This window comes from Chinchilla lanigera, unplaced genomic scaffold (genome assembly GCF_000276665.1).
Source record: "Chinchilla lanigera isolate Chin_1 unplaced genomic scaffold, ChiLan1.0 scaffold00033, whole genome shotgun sequence".
Lineage (NCBI taxonomy): Eukaryota > Metazoa > Chordata > Mammalia > Rodentia > Chinchillidae > Chinchilla > Chinchilla lanigera.
The window spans coordinates 2,959,288-2,978,754 of record NW_004955434.1 but is presented as its reverse complement, the minus strand read 5'-3'; the positions used below and the strand labels follow the sequence as shown (position 1 = coordinate 2,978,754).

Genomic DNA, 19,467 nt, shown 5'->3' with positions numbered 1-19,467 from the left:
TTAATGTTTCCCTCCTTTTATCTTTAAAATAAAAAAAAAGAAATCTGACACCCCTTCTTGCTTATGTGTTATGCAGATTTTAATAGAAGGTGTCCTCGGACAGGGAAACACAGCCAGCATTGCCCTTTTTGAAATCAAGATGACCACCGGCTACTGTATTGGTGAGTTTTCTTTGCATTGCTTGAGAACGTGTACATTTTTTTCTAAACTCTACTGTTGCCAGAGGCACTGAATCAATCCTGAAGACCAAGTATACTGTAGAGCACACTGCATAATGCATAGTGTTTTAAATCATTTGCTAGGGTCACTTGAATGCTGGACATTATTTCTCTGTCTTTAGCATAGGAAGGCTCATTAGCATTTTCCTGGACTGCCTGGATCAATGAAAGGAAAGTAGACACAATGACTGTATACCCAGCCTTGCCACCGTAACCTCAACAAGTTCTCAGATCGTTTCTGGGTTGGTGTAAACTGCTTTTTGTAGCCTTTGCCAGAAAAGCAGGCAGGATGTTACCTCCTTTCTTCTGTTGCTGTCTTGGTTTGCCATTGCCCGGGTTAATCACAGTTATCACTTAGATTCTGCTGAAGCAGGGTTGGTGAGGTGCCCATTGCACGCCACCTTCTAGAGGGAATGAAAAGAGGATAGTACCTGCCCTCCAGGTGCTCACCTTCTTGTCTGCCACTGGCCATATGTCTGTGTAGTGAATGCGGTCTGGGTAGGAAGGGAAGGGCCGTCTCTGGACAGACCCCGTGGGGAGAAGGGAGAGACCATATCCAGGCAGAGGCAGAGGCTGAATCAGGTGTTGGAAGTGAGAATCTGTACTACTCAGGGAGTCCCATACCGAAGTCTGGACCTAGCTAGAGAGCTTGAACTTTTGGATTATATAGTGTGATATGCGAGCTGTCAGCAGGAATGAAGAGTGCAGCGGGACAGTGAGCAGAAGGTGAGGAAAGTATGCAGGTGTAGGAGCTAGCAGGAACCTTAGGAATCCATCGCGACCTTACAGAGGGGACATGACGAAGGTCTTCAGTGGGGGCTTCACAGTACGAAAGGGAAGCACTGGTCGATCTGAGAGTGTTTTCAGCACTGATGGTACTTAGAGATTGAGTGGATGCAGGTGTGAAGTGAGTGGAGAGTCAAAGATGATTCTGAGGGCTGGGGATATAGCTCAGTGGCACAGCGCCTGTTTGGGAAGTACAAGGTCCTGAGTTCGATTCCCAGTACCCAAATATCTATATCTATATATCTATCTACAGATATAGATATAGATATAGATATAGATATAGATATAGATATAGATATAGATATAGATATATAGATGTGGTTCTGAACCAGAAGGAACGCTTGCCAGGTCCCTGGAGTCCTACTTCTCCCCTATGTGTCTTCTCATGGCATCTCTGGTGCAAAATTGAGCCCAGGTTTGCTTTCTTGAGCCTCTATCTGGGCGACAACCCACAGGGCCTGTCGGGGGACAGGGACAGCGCGCCGGATGGAGCCAGCGTCACCCTGCAGCGCCACCTGCTGGCTCCATCAATTCACGGAGCCGCTCAGCCTCTTCCTCAGCTGTGAAATGGGGATAAAATGCTTCCCTGGTCGGATTCCCGTGAAGATTAATGAGATCGTGGCTGTGACAGGGATTGGTACAGTGCTGAGCACTCAAGAAATGTCCATGGCCTTTCTTCAAATTATTTGGTGGCTTTCAGCTTGTTTAAAACCAAAGGGAGGACAACATTTTATTTTGTTAAACGGTGTGATCACCCTCTCAACTCTCCTTTCCTCGTGGGTACCTATTTTCTCGGTTCCTCATCTGTAAAATGAGGTTAGTAAATGGGGCTCCTTCGAGGAGTAAGTTCATAAATAATGCTTAGAATAGTGCCTAGCACTCCAGGGAATAGTTTGCTTTTATTATACTCTATGCCAGCCTTTGGCACTGAGCGTTGGGCACTGGTTGGCAGGCAATGCATGGAAAAGTAAATCTTAAACCTTTTCTGTGGCTGCCAATGTAAAAACACATTGATGACTCTGCCAGCTAGGATCTTGGCAGGAAGGTGGAAACCCAGGCACACTCAACCTGAGGAATCAGGGGAAGCTCACCAAGGAGACCAGAGAGGAGTGAGTGGTCAAGGAGACCAGCAAGGAGCAGCGCTGTGACACAGCATGAGTGGTGGCGATGACTTGTGAGCCATTGTCCTGCTTAGGTCCAAAGGGGCGAGGGAGGTGACGTAGCTGTATAGTGAGGGTTTCTTAAGTAGGCTGCCTTCAGTAAAGGGACATGGCCAACCCGTAACAACATAGCCAGGAGGAGCTGGGAGCACTAGCCCCGGAAGTCATGTTCCTCTACCTCCACTGGCAGAGCACAGTCCAGACACCCTCTGGAGGACAGAGGAGGTGAGAAGGAAGGGTGGGCTGAGGGGGATCCGTGGGGAATGGTCAACACAATCATCTCTTGTATTTTTAATTGCAGGATTATAGGAGTCTGTAGGACTCACTCTCTTGATGGTTACTGGGAGAAAACAGCGAGGGGATTTAGAAAATAAAGACAAGAGACAAAAGCTGGGGTCAGGTGGAGCGGCCTGGCCTCTTACCTGATGAGGAAGAGGACTGAACTACAATGGTAGGGGTGTTTATTTATACCCTTGCAAAGTTAGTATCACCAGAGGTAATGTTGCCTAGCGACTAATAACTGTAATTGTCCAGGCAGGATGTTTTTCTCAAGATTGAGGGGCTTGACTGCTTGAGGCACTGTGGCTGCTGCTCTCACACATAGGACCAATGTCCAGCTCCAGCCACTCCCAACAGGAGTCAGTAGAGGCACTGGTTTGTGAATTTCTTTTCCCACTAACACAGCCTGTTGATGGGAACAAATGTTAGTCAACATGTCAGTGCCGCTAAAAAGGAGAAGCGTCTCTTCATCTGCTTTCTCTTCTCTACTTGAGAGCTGCAGAAGGGGCCCAGAGCCACAATATGCCTGCCCTGCCGACTCTGACTAAGTTCTTGCTTTTAAGAAAATCAAAGGATTTCAGAACCCAGCAAATGTGCCCTCAGCTCTGGGCATTTGTTCACACCTTCAGAAGAGAAAGAGATGGAAAAAAAAGCCAAGGGGGTGGGCAGACTCTAGAGCTGAGAGTATAAGCCTAAACAGTGCACTAAAACACAAATGATGAGGCTGGGAGTGTGTGACCCCAGCACCAAAAGATAGTTTTTCAATGGATTTGATTTGATAAAGATGAATGACAAGAATGGTCAGTTTGTACCCAGCACTGGTCATGTGCTTGGCATTGTGCCTGCAGCTGTCTGTACTAAAAACAGCCCTATGTTTTACTTTACCTGTCTCCTGTTCACACAGGAAGAAACAGGCTAAGACATTTGATGAGTCATACAACAAGCCTCAGGGCTATTAATTGGAAAAACCTCAGCTCAGTTCATCTCAGGATCTCTCTTCTGGGCCAGTGTTGTCCAGTCCTGGCACAGAAGTTCCAGTGGGCAAAAGACAAGAGGAGATGGGATGTGGTGGTGCACACCTGTGGTACCAGCACTTGGGAGGCTGAAACAGGAGGATCACCATGAGTTCAAGGCCAGCCTGAACTACATGGCAAGACCCTGTCTCAAAAAGCCAAAAAAAAACTCATAAATAAAAGAACAGAAAAGAAAAAAAGAAAAAGAAGAGAGGAACCTCCAAATATCTAAAGGCAGATTGCAGTGAGCGGGAGTGTTTGCATGTGTGACCGTACATTTATGAAGCAGTTATTTTCTTCTCTCCCACCAGAATGTGACTTTGAAGAGAACCATCTGTGTGGCTTTGTGAACCGCTGGAATCCCAACGTGAACTGGTTTGTGGGCGGAGGAACAATTCAGACCTCCCACTCCGTCCTCCCACAGGACCACACCTTTAAGTCTGAGCTGGGTGAGTAAGGGGCAAGTGGACTCCTCTTCCCAGGATGAGTTCTCCTGCCATCCCCTCCTGCTCCCTACCTTGACCTGCCTGGTTTCTATCAGCAGGGAAGGGAGAACGGTGGATATTGAATGGGTAACCAGGATCCCCCGTAGAAGAGTCGGGAAGAATAAACAGTGAGATTGAAATGAAGTACAGGCACGAGCTCCATAATTCAAGACAAGTCCATTTAGTGAAAGGTTTTACTTTACCATGACCTCTGCTGCCACTTTCACTTTTCCATATTATGCTTTACTTCTTATCTACCTGTTGTTTAGTAGTTCTTATTTCTAAGGGCAAGGCTGGAATAATCCCAGGTAGCTTTTCAATAAAAATAGATGGACGGATGGGAGTAAATCCTTAAGAAAGGCCTAATGACAGCTAGGAGAGCCAATACTGCTGATTAATTCTGAATGTGGTGTGCAACAGCGCCCCCAGGTGGCCGTATCTGCTGGTTCTTTGCGAGGTTACCGGAGAGAACCGGTCAGCGGAAAGCCTTCCCGGAAAGGAGCAGAGCAAGGCCTTACTTATGCGTGGGTTACCACTGCTGTTGTCTGGACCCTGGCAGATACTGCAAAAGCCTAGGGCTCCCTGCAGTTCCGTAACAGTCCAGTCTTCAAGCTCCAGTTCTTTTCCAAGCAATAAGATTGTACTGAGAGGCTTTTCAGTAAGAATTTTGTTTTGCTGTAAACACTGCCCTTTATCATAGAGACACTGAAACGATCTACTTGGTCCCAGCAACTCACTGGTGATGACAGTGTGTACTCAAGCCTCAAGACATGACATTTTATGAATCCCTACCTTTTCTTGCATGCACTATATGTTCTCATCATCTGAATATGTTTTGCCATATCACCAGTTGAATAATAATACATTGACTCTGAGCGGGCTTCATCCTGGTCTTACTCTCTCCGCTCCCAGGCTCTCTCCCCCTTGGTACGAGGTCTCAGGCTCGGGGTCCAGGCAGATAGAGAGTGACCTGGGCGGAGCGAAGACGGGGTGAAGACTCCATACAAAGACTGCTGAGCTGCAGTGAATGTGTGCCCTCTGGTAATGCGGGCTCTGTGGAGACCTCCGCTAGATCTTTTGATTTTTTCAAGATAATCAGGAAGGAAAGCGTTTTAAACGTAAAATTTCTCAGGGTTTTAAAGTTAGTGAATATTTTCTAAAAAACAGTACATGAGCTGACAAGCAGTTGGTCAACTTTTGCTGTACGGCCTTTATTCTACAGTTTTCCTTTCTTTTTCAACTTGTTCAGAGGCTCCTTTGAGCAACATACTTGTAACTGACCGCATATAAGAAGACTGGTGTCTCGGGAGGCTTGCTTGTTTAAGACAAACCCGACTCTGTTTGTCTCTAGAGTTTTTATTCAGTCACCCCCGAACTAGGTATAATGGGGGAAATGACATCGCCAGGCCTCTTTCTAGGTTCAAGGAATATATATTCAAGAAAAAGAGGTTTCTACCACAGATGAACCTAAGACAAAGTCCTACGTGTTGGTTGCTGTGAGAGTGGTCCTTCTCTACCCAGAAAAAAAGTGCTAGATGTTCAAACACTGATTGCATGGATCTCTTAGAAGTCAGGCTAAAGGACGTGAACTGTATTTGAAGGATGGGTATGATTTTGACAGGCAGAGACCCAGAGGGGGAGATGGATTAGTGATGAGGAGATGTCATCTACAAGATGTAATTAGGAGTGAGACGTGGCTGAGGATGCAGTGCAAGGAAAATTCTGAAAGCTGTTGAATGGCAGGAAAGAAAATTCTACTTCATTTTTTTTACAAAAATTCAACTTTATTTTTTCTATATTGGAGGTCTTTGCACAGCGGAGAGATGCTTTCATAGCAGTGTATTTAGGAGCATGAACCTGAGGGTGATTATTTCAGCAGATGGAGGACAGAAAGGTAGAACAAGAATATGAAAAGAGAGCTCAACAGGCTTTCTTTAGACACACTTAGGTCCTTCATGTAAGGAACTAAGATAAGGAAAAAGAAAAGGATTCATTTCCCATTTTAAAAACTAAGGTTTAGAACTTTTGCTCATGGCAAATGACTGGGTCTTCCCTGTGTATGGCCCATATTTGGATCCTAAAGATACACAGCCTGTCTCTATTTGGGCCACTGCAGGAGCCACATCAGAAGTGACTGTTCCGTGTAGAATGAATGCTAACCGGTCACCTACGAATCTGCAGGAGTATTTTAAGTCCATTGGGCTGATTCAAAGCGCCCTTGAGACCTTTGTCTAAAAAACAAAGCAAGTAACTAAACCATCTCTTGGAGTTTCAAAAAGAAAAGCAAAATAACTTTTTCTCTGTGTATGGCACTAGGCTAGTCTTAGGATTGTTTTTCTGTCATGTCTTAAAATCTAATGCAAGGAGTAGAAAAGATCTTAAAAAGCCCATAGATTCAAGTTGCAATAATACTTGGTATCATTATCACAATTACCTTGTGGAACCAATTTAACTATGGGGACATTTTAGAGAACTTTTCCCAAATCACTTTAAAGGTAGTTCCAAAGTCAAGCCCTCTGCCTAACCAAAGTCGTGATCCTGTGACTGCGTATTCAGTGTGTAGCTTTTCCTCCTCAGTGATATCAAGCCTTAGCTGGCGGTGCGTTCCTTAGGAGAGGAAGCAGAGCTATGGGCTAATCGCTTTGACGATATTGTCAGTGTGCAATCCATACCCTTTGTCCTTCACCTGTGACTGCAGAGTCTTCTGGCCATATTTGTGTCCATGAGGAATGAAGAAAGAACAGGGGAGAGGAGTCAGGATGCTTGTGCTCCAGGCCTGGCTGAGCGCTCTCTGATTCTGAGCAATCCCTTAACTTCTCACGGCCTCCCCTGGCCTGTTTGCGAATGAGGAATTTGCAGTCAGTGATCTCCCAGTTTGAGCGCTGTGCTTTTCTCCTCTCTTTGCATCATGCTACCATCAACATCTCCAAATTCACCACCCACTGAGATCTGTTTCAAAACTGTACTGGGGGCCTGGGGATTTAGCTCAGCGGCAAAAGCGCCTGCCTGGCAAGCGCAAGGTCGTGAGTTCGGTTCCTGGTACCAGAGAAAAACCAAAAAAAAAAAAAGATACAAAACTGTACTGGGTCTCTCCAGATACTTACAAGCTCATTGCATTTGGCATTAGAAAGAAGAAAAAGTACTAATGGGAGTAAGAAGGGAGAAAAAGAGGACCTGAGTTTTCTAAAATCTTTCTTGATTAAAGAGGGCGAGACAGCCATAGTGGTGCGGTCACCCTGAGGAACACTGAGACCCGCTGGTGTGGGCTGTCACGCCTGCCACTGCACTCGCTCTGTCCTCCTCCCCGGCCCCCTCCTCTCTCCCGCTGCCCACCTCCCCCTTTCCATCCTTTCTCTTCTTGACTATCCTAAAACACCTTCAAAGGCAGCCAGCTTTGCTGACAAACACGTTCAGTCTCCTGATGTCAGCACTGACGAAAGGAGAGGCTGGCCCTAGGCCTGCCAGAAACACTTCTAAGAAGTTCTACTTCCCTTCCAGCAATCCATGGTCTATGCGGTTAGTCTGGTCAGAGTCCAGCCACTAGAAGAAGGCTTCTTCATTAATCACTCACTCATTCATTTCTTCAACAGACACTTAATAAGCTCCTTATATTTGTCAGACATTCCTGCATACTTTGATCATACAGAAATAACAACTTCAAAGAGATCATAGGAACTAACGTCTCCAAAATGCTTTTCCTTGAAGTATCAGTTCTTGGCTATACTACTCTTTATGTGAAGGAAGAAGGTGCTACATGATTGAATAAACTGGGGAAACTCTGAGTTAAAGAAAGCTAAACAGATCTCTATTTCAAGACTTCTCACAGTTTTTTAATGTAGTTCCATGTTAATGTATTCTACAGCATTTCTTAAATTATCTAAATGACAAAATGCTAAATAGACATGCACAGTGATACATGACTAATAGAGACATAAAATAAATTATACAGACCCACATAAATAATGAAGGATTGCCTCAGTTTGGGTTCATGGAAGGCTTTCTAGAGGAAGTAATGCAAAACTGGAACTTGGCTAGATGAATATGAGAGAGATGAACGTGGTTTATGCCGATGAGTAGAGGTGTGTGAGCAGATGGGTAATTTCACATTTGGAAAGTGCTGAGAATGCTAGGGTGTAGGATGCTGGTGGAATAGCCCCAGATCCTGGGCTATTTCCTACTTATGCTAGTGGGAAGCTTAGCTGCTTATATTCCACTTGCTTCTTCCAATTCTTCTCTGCTGTTTCTCCAAATTCTCTTCAGTTTTTAGACTCAAGTTTTGTCCATTGCCTGGCCAACAGCCTTCTCATCTTTGCTCAACACAGACACATATGCACATGCATACACACACACATGCACACACGCACATACACACACGCACATATGCACACATTCACATCCCTAACTCCTGAACCTCCAGGTAACTTTTTCCCTTGAATAAGATCGAGCTAAAAAAAAAAAAAAAAAAAAAGATGCAATCTAAAGATTCTAAAATATTTTATTTGAAGAGATCTGCCCGTTTAACTCAAAGGTTTGCCCAGGATCACTCTGAGAGAAAAAAAGAAAGAAAGAAAAAGAAAAATCCCAATGCTCTGGAAAGGATAGAGGTTGCATCTCTTATTTCATTTGCCTTCCACTGGGTGTATTGATTTTCCCTGAGCTCTATCAATTTGGGTGGCAAAGTAAAGATGAAATGGTTCAGATGTCTGCCTGCAGCAGCAGATTTTGCTCTATATGAGCTCACCCTGGGTTCGCTCACATAGGGGAACAGTTTATGCCTTTGCTTTCAGATGAAAACTGGAGAAGCAGACAGCAGGGGTGAGGGAACTCGGTGCCTGCTGAGGAGCATGAGGTCTTCGGGGAGGGCTGGGGGAGGTCTTCTCAGCAGGGTGCCGGTCTTGGAAGACTGACTATATATCTGAAGAGTACAACGTAGATATGAGTTTTCTTTCATTTCTTTGTGTGTTTTTAACAGTTTTTCCCAAACAGAAAAATCAAGATTTTTTAAATGAGTACTATGTCCTGAAATTCTTGTCAAATGATAGAAACAGGTAAGAAAACATACTATGACAGAAGCAGATAACAAGGGATTGTGGTGGGTCTTCAGAACCCAGGAGGGAGTGCGATTTCATCCTGTTTTTCTCTTACTCAATTTGGATTCCTTGTGTATGGGCTTATTTCTGTGTTAATATTTTATGAAGTGAAATAAAATCTTTCAGGAGGCAACCTACTGACAGCTGCATTCCTTACTGTTTATTACGCGCCTTAGCAGAAGAAGATAATTGCTGTGAGAATAATGAAGGAGACTCATTTCTTTGCCGAAATTTTTCAAATCAAGCCAGCTCAGGGTGCCACTCTGGAAGGAGCTGGGCAAGGTTTCAAAACCTAAAATAACATTAGAATTATCTTATTCCATCAAAGGCCATGAGACGGATGTATCATCTCTCCATTACTCAAGACTTTCCTGTCTCATTTTCGTTTGGATTGGGTTCAAGTGCTGTCTTATGAGCGCCTATTCATTCGCTCTCTGCATTGATCCATTTAGGCTGTAGCGAAGCCCTTGGCGGGGAGGCAGCTTTATTAATTTCCGTATCATTGCCTGTGTGCAAGCTCGGCTGTATTGCCTTTCTCCCTTGCTGGATGACTTGCCATGGCTTCCTGGCCATTTTCATGTATTAACAGACAGCTCATTTCCAAGGATTAAGTTCAGTTGAGTCACAGCCCCACTGTCTCAGCCAATTCAGAGCTGCCTTAACACTAAGCCCAGCGCAACAGCATCAGCAGCAGAAACAAAGGTTTCCTCCTCCTCTTCTCTTTTCCTTTTCTCCCACTCGCTACGCTGCTCTGGCTTCATCAAGGTTGGCGAGGGACAGTGGGACTTAGAACAGCAAGAAAAGGGCTGGGGACAAAAAATTTTACTTGCTGGTACTGTTTAATCTTAAAATGATGCCATTTGCACTGTCGGTGGTCCAAATCTGACCACTTTTCCTGTGAGTAATGGGAATCTCACTTTATGGTTCCTGGACAGGGATATGCTTTCTTGCTGGTCAGCCATGGATCCCCTTCTTTCCTATGGATGATGGGACACCCCACCAGCCCCTTTCTATGGGGATTACCATGCTGAGCAGAGTCCTTCCAAGGGACTGTAGCACAGCTCCCTTCCTAGGCTAAGGGAAGACTCAACTCCTTTGCCTTATCAAACTCTGGAAGTGCAGCTTACTGGAAACAAAACTTCTTCCTCTCCATTCTGCCCCTACAGGACCTACAGCCAGCTTCCCAGCCAGCAATCAAGTGTCAGACACTTGTCTCAATACTCCCCAGACTCAGGCTTCACTAGTGAAGTTCTCTTGAGAACTCTGATCACTTGTCTCTCAAGGCCCAAAGCAATTGCAGAGCCCAGGACTTTCTCTGCACTTACAGGGAGGGACAAGGTTAAAGGGCAGGTTCCCTGCTCCACCTTTCACAAGCCCTTGCTTAGGCCTTTTTCCCAAGGAAAGAATGGGGAAGCAAATCCCTTTTCTTCCCTTAAAAGGTCAAAAGGAAGCATGCAGCAAGTCAACTCTGAGACAGCTCTCTCCAAAAAGAAGAGGAGGAAGAGGCAGGGAAAGAGGAAAAAGGAGTAGAGGAAGAAGAAGGAGGAGGAAGAGGAGAAGAAGAGGGCAAAGATGGAAAAGGAGGAGGGAAGAAGAAGGGGAGGAGGAAGAGGGAAGAAGGAATGAAGGAAGAAAATAAAAAGAAAGGAAAGAAAGAAGGAAGCAAGGGAAGAGCCCTGTCTCCAATCTCTCTGATCCATCGCCAGCCTTCTTACATGCACAGATTGGAGGGTGGAGATGACATAAAATTGGTAGGCTGGGCCAAACATGGTAGTATACATCTGTAATATTAGCATTCAAGAGGCAGAGGCAGGAGGATTGCCACGAGTTCAAGGCCAGCCTGGCCTACATAGTGAGATCAAGGCCAGCCTGAAGTACATAGCAAGACCCTGTCTAAAAAAACAAATAAATAATTGTAGATTGGTGGGGTCACCTTAGGTGCCCAGTGCTGCCACTGAGCATATTAATGGCCTAGCACCCCTCTTTAGAAAATAGAGGTTCTTCCCACCTTTGTTCTTGGCCTTGAGGCCTTAGCAAAGACTAGGAGAATCCCACTTAGCATTCATTTACATTTCTATCATCCTTGAAAGCTATATAAAAAGACCGACGTTTCACTCTGACAGTAAAAACCACTGAAACACTTCAAACTAAGGGTTTATGAGCCTGACTGTCAGACTGGGGAGTAGGAAAATGGGAGGGTTAAATTGCTGTCCTTGGGTGCCGTCTGCAGTCTGCACACCGTGGTAGCAGACCAGTGGGTATTTCCACCAGGCAGGCTTCTTCAGACCACATTGCCTGTTTTAGCAGGGGAACAGCCTGTCCTGACAGCTCGCAAGACAGACAGACAACACAGTCGGAGAACAGAGGCCAGTGGGCCGAATCACAGCTGAGTCAGGATGCCTTTGGCATCACAGCCAAACCACGGGCAGTCTTTGGGGGAAACTGGGTAGCCGGCTGCTTGAACGTAAACACGCAAGGTCTGCCCTCAGGGTTCTTTTCCTGATCCAGGGGAAAAGGCTGACTACCAGGAGCCACTGGCTCCACCTGCAAGTCTAGCTAATGCAGAGGGTGGCTGCAAGGAAGGAAAGTGTCCTCTTCCAAAGCGAGGGCGCAGTACCAGTGCTCTGACATCATCCCAGGAGGACCTGACCTCTCACTGGCATTATCAAGAATTGTCATCTTTTGGCTGAATTTGAATTTTTCCCTAGAATTCTCAGGCTCTTTGTGGATAATCAGAATTAGAGAACAAGAGATTCATTTCTGATCTGTCTGACAAAGCAGCACAGACTTCAGCAGTGTGCCAGTGAACTTCCCGATTCTTATATGGGAAACACATTGCTCCCGTATATAAAGTCCTTAGTTTTTAAAGTTTTGATACATTCAAATCTCTAGAGTATGGGGCTTCCCAATAATTTTGTTGATTATTAGGACTCTACCAACCCGAAGTCCATCTGTACTCATTTCATACATAAACCAGTCTCACCCTACTCTAACCTTGATCTGACAAAACTCACCTCTCCCAGAGGTTCAGGAGCTCAAGGACCCTGGGCCAGATTGGAAGGTTGGCCTCACTGTACTGCGCAGGAAAATTCCCATAATACAAGACACAGATATAATTTCTCAAGGACTCCAGGCAGCCTTGTTTATTGTCCCTGGAAAGGAACATTAATGACACCTGCACCCACCCAGCTGCTGGTGGCTCCTCAGAGGAGACTGTACTGGCGACACAGTCTGCCAAGGCCGTTGTGTGCCTCCAGCCTTGCCTCCTAGAACCAACACCAGAGAGCTGGCTTCTGAGCCATTCCCTCTTCTTCATCAGAGATGATACACTGGTCAGAGCTGTGTTTGGTTTCCCAGGGAGAAAGTTGTTGTTATTCAGATCATCAGTATGAATGATAAAGAGGAAAAGAAAGGGAACACACTGTAGTGTGGTCTAGTCTAGCCCTACCATGCCGGACTTGGCGTCAGCAGTCTTGGCCCAATTCCCTGCAGCCTCTCTGACTCACTCAGATCACATTGTGTTTGCCGGGTCCTTTTTGGATCAGAAATGTGCTTGTGGTTCACTTGGCACAAATTGTTAATGAGGCACTTCAACTGCAAATGCAGGGAAAGTCCTGTCCATAGCAGGTGAGTAATGGTCCCTTCAAGGAGACTGTCAGATGTCTGGCCTCTGCAGGCAGGATGACTTTATCAGGGGCTAGAGGTGAAAAGTTTCCTTAGCTCAGTACAGTTATAGCATACCCCAAAAGCAACTGAATAGATTCAAGTGGATTTGTGAAGTTTCTCAGGTTCACTGAGAGTCGTCTAGAATCTCTGGAGGTACAGGCTCCTCACCCTGGGCAGAGTGACTTCTCTCTTCAGGATTATGTCCCCTCGGGCCCCCAAGAAGCAGACACTAAGCTGGAGTCAGGTGGGAAAGAGACTTATTAGAGGAGAAGGTGGTGAAGGGCTAGGGGGAGAGAAGTCAGAGAGGGACAGGGTCAGCAAACTCACCAGGGGCGGTGGGCACAGTGTTCAATCGCCATGACATTGCAGGGGTCCATAAAAATGTCATAATCTTAGTAGTTTTAAAATCAGAAGGAAAAGATGAGTATAGAAATAACAAATACAATAGCATACCATACCTAGATTGCGTTCATCTTTATGCCAATGTAGTCATAGACTAGATTTTTAATGTTGCCGAGGAGGAAGGGGCCCATAGCATAGAAAATCCTTTGGGCCCACGAGTCACAGTGTGGCCTGGGCAGGGGGAGGCTCAGCACAGGATACAGGTCCTAAGGAAGAGGAGAGGCCATGCTGGCGAGGAATCATTGAGCAACCCTCAGTGGTGTGGCCTTGGTGAAAACACTGTCACAGACACGAAGATGAGGTAGCTGAGACCGACTGGCAGTTCTGGTTCCCGCAGCACCAAGTTCTCTTCATGGAGAACTCGCGGGCCACCTCCTCGGCCTGCACATGGACATGTGGAGTGAGCAATGTATCAAAGTGTTCTTGCTCTTTCTCCTCCGCTCAGTTCCCCTGATGCACATCTGCAAAGGGATTCTGTTTCACTGGTAAGATGTAGTATACCAGGCAATACATACTTCATCTCTGCTTTTTTTTTTTTTTGGTGTGATACTGCACTGATCTATGTCCCCATACATCCCAGCCCATTATATATACATATTATTATTTAGAGACCATGTCTTGCTAAATTTCCCAGGGTGGGTTCAAATTTGGCATTCTTCAGCCTTAGCTTCCCAGAATGCTGGGATTACAGGTGTTTGCCACCATACCCAACTTTCATCTCTTTTTTTTTTTTGAGACACAAGTCTCACTATGTAGTTCAGGTTGACCTTGAACTTACTGTATAGCCCAGGCTGGCCTTGAACTAGAAGCAACCCTCCTGCTTCAGCTTCTCGGTGTTAAGATTATGGGCATGTGCCACCATGCCTGGCACTCAGCTCTGCCTTTGATACTCCCATATGTTCTATTTTTTTATAATGATCTTTAAAAATTTCAATGTACTACATGTAAATATTAATAAAGTATTAAAAAGCATTCTTCTTACTTCTATGAAAAAAAAATTCCATAACAAAACAATTAGGAAGTAAGAATAGTGTATGTACACTGTGTGCCACAATCTTAAAAGAATGGCCCAAGTGAGTTCTTCGTGCATAGAGGTCTGTTATAGGGGCTAACTTGTCACCTGCATTCTCCACTACTAGAATGTTCCAGTGAGGGCTGACTGGTCCTTAGGACTGATTTAGAGGCCATTTGAGCTTAGGATAAAGAAGAATAGCTTTCCTTCCATATCAGAGGTTCTTTGGTTTGGTCCAGTCTGACAACCTGCCTCTCCCTAATGAAAAATCCTTCACAGAGCTGACCAAGTGGACTCTAACAGCCATGTCCAGTCTGCAGATATGTTTATTTGGTGCACACAAAGTTTTAAAAACTCTGCTAGGGGCTGTTCCTTTTAGGATGAGTTGTGCTGCCCAACGTTTACATACTGAAGCCCTCCACCAGCACATCAGGATGTGACCTTCCTTGGAAATTGGGTCAGTGCATACATAATGAGCATGAGGTCATATGGGAGTCGAGGGGCCCCCTAATCCAACATGACTAGTGTGCTTAAGGGAAGGGGGTGTTGGGACAGAGGGGGAGACACACACAGAGGGAATGCTATCGAAAGACTAAGAGCTACAAGCCAAGGAATACCAAAGACGGCCAGCACCCCACCGGAAGCCAGGAGAGAGGCCTGGGACACAACTTCACCTCACAGCCTCCTGCTGACATCCTGATCTCAGACTTGTAGCCTCCAGGACTGTGGTATTTTATGTCAGCCCTAGAAACTAATACCAGGAGCATCACTGAAAAATGGATAGGTTTGCCATACGAACCTGGATTTGGGGCTTTGGTGGGAGAAGCCTGCAGCGCTGGGCTGGGTGATGGGGCAGCAGCTGGACTGCAAGCCGCACTCCCAGGCAGGCTGCAGAACACAGGCTCCTTCTGCCAGCTAATGATGGCACGGTGAGAACAGGGAGCCAGCCCTATTTTCCCAGCTTTCCCGGGGATGCTCGATTGCTGTTTCTTATTGCGGGAGAAATACGACTTCAAATGCTGGCAGCTAATTTACCAGCCTGTCTTTTCTCCCTGACCCAACCCACATCATGCACACACTTCATCCGGCTGGCTCCCCTGAGCATCTGAGTTTGTGATCTCTGTTTATTCACACTTGCATGGCTTAACAGGAAGATAAGAAAAATTACATTTAAACAAGGGAGATTATCCAGGGGATTGAACAATATGCCACCATGAAAAAGTGAGCTTTGATCTGTCCATCTTCCCTTTGCCATAGTAGGGTGATAACCCTCCAGAGACTGTATTCATGCTTTGAAACACCATATGTTGAGGGCCTTCCACAAACCAGCAGTGTACTAGACATAAAGAATGAGTTACATATACTATATTGTTCCTAATAATCTTACTGCTCATTTGGGGAGGGAAAAGAAATTCTTATTAACCAGGCACAATATCATAAAACCAAAGATATTAAGTAGTAATTTTTCTGAGCTTGTAAATAGAAATAATAGTCTGTCCAAGATACACTGCAGAGCACCCCTCTGTGACTGTTTAAATAAATTCATACAAAATTGCTCATAATAGTAGCTATGCCTTATAGAAAATAAACTATAGGGCAAATATGGTTCTAGATTCATGAATGGCATTACTTTATTGCATTATAATTATGTTAGGCAATTACAAGATGCCAGATACACTTTACAGACAGTCTCATTTAATAGTCATGTCAACCCTATTAGGTACGTAGTCGGCGCTCTGTATCCAGGGTCCCATTTCTGAAAAACATTCAGAAAAAAAATTGCCTCAGTACAAAATATGTACAGACCTTTTCTTGATATTTTTCCCTAATAAATGCAGAATATTTATATGGAGTTTATATCACACTAGGTATTAAAAATATTCTAGAAATGATTTAAGGTACAGGGAAGGATCACGTAAGCCATATGCAAATCCTACCTCCATTTTATATAAAGAATTTGAGCACCCACAGACTGGAGTCTCCTTGGATGGTCCTGGAACCAATCCTGCTCGGATACCAGAGCTCAGGAAACTAGGCCCAGACAAATTCAGAAACTGGCTCAAGGTGACAGCGTTAGTCGATAGGGAACAGGACTCAAGGTCAGTTCTCTCTGATGCCAAATCAAAGCAGTCTCCATGTGGCCACACGGGTTCTCTGCTCCTGCCTGCTACTGGAGGTCACCCACGGGGTCTGCCAGAAGAGGTGTCACAAGTTCCGACTTCCGAGTCCCAGTCCTGTCCGCAGTGCTGATCAACATACACATCCCTTTACGGGTGCACAAATTGCCATCTAATTTGAATTCACAGTCTTAGTTTCACTCAAAAACACAGTGACATTTTGTATAAATTGTCAGAGTGTCCAGAGGGTCTTTTCCTGCCCTTTTCATAATAGATGGCATGCTCAGTATGCTCTTACAGTCTTGTAATTCAAAGAAGTCTTGGGAAGAGGCGGCTTGTGAGGCAATGTTCTGTTCCTTCCCAAGGGTGTGTTCATCCTGTCAGAATTGAAGCACTTTACACATGACTCATTGCCCTTTCAAAAGTAAGAGAAATAAAAGGAATGGTCCTCATCTACCTCATCCGTGAAGCCCACATGCCCGTGTCCCAGCACCAACATTTATCCATACATGCGGGACTGTTTTCAGCTGTAACCCACACGCTTCCTCTCCTCCACTCCCATGAATTATGTTGAAGTGAGTCGCAGAATCGTGCTGTTTTCTCTGCGACCCCACAGCCTGTCTTACCCTGTGCTCTACCTGTGTTTCCCAGGGCACTACATGTATGTGGACTCCGTTTATGTCAAGCACTTCCAGGAGGTGGCGCAGCTCATCTCCCCGATGACCACAGCCCCCATCTCTGGCTGCCTGTCCTTCTATTACCAGCTCCAGCAGGGAAACGGCAACGTCTTCTCCCTCTACACTCGGGACATGGTTGGCCGGTATGAGGAGCTGTGGAAGGTGGACAGTCCGGCGAGTGCTGCCTGGAACCTCGCAGAGGTCGAGTTCAGTGCTCCTTACCCCATGGAGGTAGGTGTGCCAGGGAACCAGGTGTGCCCTGGCCCGGATAGACATGGAGGTCACATACTCAATAGCCTTTCTCTCCTACTGTACCTCAGTGTTTTTTTTTTTTTAAAGTGGGCACATACTGAATTTACTTTTAAGTTTCATTTTACCTTCAAATGACAAAAATAATTGTATATGGTGTATAGTGTGATGTTTTGAGACATGTAGACAGTGAGCAACGATCAAATCAAAGTAATCAGCATATCCATCAACTCATTATCATTTCCTTGTAGTGAGAACGTTCAAATTCCTCTCTAACTACTTTGCACTATGCAATATAATATTATTAGCTATACTCATGCATTAGACACTGAAATTCGTTCCTCCTATCTAACCATAACTTTGTACCCAATGACCATTTTCTCCTTTTGCACTTGCACTCCTGTTTGTAACTCTATTTTAATCTTTTTTTCCTTTCTCCATCTTTCTCCCCTTTGTGTGTTCCCTTCCGCCATTTTCTTTTATCACCTTCATGTTGTAGCAATAGTATTTTTAATAAGGATAAATATGGAAAAAGCCAGTCAACCAACTAGATCTCCTGGGCACTCCCTCTCTCTGGACCTTGTACTGTGACCACAGTTCACAAGACGATCTCGGGCTCTGAGCAACTCATTCCTGCACTTCCGTTCTTGAGAGCAGCTTTGAGGTCTTCTCTTCATTGAGGGATTGTCTTGCCAGAAAAAAGTGACTTGTTTCTTTGCAGCATAATGTCTCAAAACCAGAAATGAACTTTTTAGTGAAGCCCTAACTTGGTACAAGCTTGGTGCCTTTATTTTAAAGGCATTTTTACAGTTATATAAGTGATAAATGTTCAGGGCAAGGAATTAGAAAACTCAGAGAAGCAAAATAAGTTAAAATACCACAAGTCTGTTCACAAAGATGAGGACTACAAGCATGTCGGTGTTTATCCTCGCAGACCTTTCCCCAAGCACGTACATGAATATATGCCTACATCTATCTGTGTATTTCAGAATTTCAAAGCACTTTCAATTCCTACTAACAAAGCTGATAAAACTATTCCCGTATTTGCAGATACGAAAGGAGAAAACAGTGTCCAAGAAGTTTAACATCTTTTTTCTAGGTCACACAGCTGGCAAATGCCAAAGAGCTTAGGAAACATCTGAGACTGAGATCTGATCTACAGCTGAAAGAGGAGGCCTTGTCTAAGGACCCCAAGGACCCCGAGGATCCTGGGTGTAGCCTTCTGGTTGCTCTATGTGTGAGATTGCTGGAAGGACTTGGCACTCTAAGCGGGTCTTAGTCACAAGTTATTAACACCCCCACTTTTTAATTTGCGCTTTTTGCAATATCTCTCCCAGTTCCCTTTAAAGTGCAGAAGTGCTTATTCCTCTGGCTGCTTTTCAGTGGTGCCATCTGCTAGCCTGCTGCAGAGCCGCAGAGAATGCTGGGTTGGGTCCTGGTTTCTGATGTGTTCCATCTACTGATGGCGTGCCTGCCTCTTCCCCACCTTCTTCCTACCTCCCCAGTGCCCCTCACCCCCAACGGCCCCAGAGAGAGCACAATGTCTTTTGCAGAATGTGTGCTATTTCCTATTCTCCAGTCTTACCAGGCCTCAATTTTCTCTTGCAGCCAAACAGAAAAATTTTTGGTAAGTTTGGGTTACAAGAAAAAAAAAGAAATTCATGTACTGAGTATTTTTCTTCTTCCGAGTATTTTTCTTCTATTAATACATAATAAAATGAGTCACACACACGCACAGGCATGCACACACAAAAATGTCCCTACCAACTGTTCTTATGCAACCATCTAAAATGTTCATACTTTCTATGAGAGAAATATTGCTGAGGCTGAGGCTGAATGATCACAGTTTTAAGCCCAGACTGAGCAATTCAGCAATTTAGTGAGACCATGTCTCAAATTTTGTTTTTTAAAGTTCTGAAAGGATGTAGCTCAGTGCAAAGGTCTTGAATTTAATCCTCAGTAACACAACCACCACAATAATAATAAATCCGTACACTGCATTTGCAAAGTTACAGTGCTGGGCACTACTAAACCTCAACAGGCCTCTCTGGGTCCACGTGTACGTGATGTTACTCCAGTGATCTGAATCTATTGCTAATACTATTTGCTCTTGTAATTGCCAAAAATGGGAATTTGTCCTGAGGAAATCAGTAAATTTAGTATCACCACGTTCTCAAATGAATTTTAAAAAGGAAAACGAGCACTGGAGACTGTCTTCCTGAATAACAGAGCATGTTGGCATGAGGGCTGTATTACCATATTCTCATCAGAGATGTCATTCTTAATCTACCTGCTCAGGACAAACCAAGTTCT

General features: G+C 44.9%; 1 protein-coding gene across 1 annotated transcript in view; it reads left to right on the top strand.

Annotated features, from left to right (window-relative positions):
- Positions 1 to 19,467, top strand: part of Mamdc2 (MAM domain containing 2) — a 180,824-nt gene that overhangs the window by 86,073 nt on the left and 75,284 nt on the right. The window contains exons 4-6 of the mRNA XM_005388556.2: positions 77 to 161; positions 3,768 to 3,905; positions 16,880 to 17,136. Coding sequence (XP_005388613.1) covers positions 77 to 161; positions 3,768 to 3,905; positions 16,880 to 17,136 — 480 coding nt within the window. The remainder of the gene's footprint in view (positions 1 to 76; positions 162 to 3,767; positions 3,906 to 16,879; positions 17,137 to 19,467) is intronic.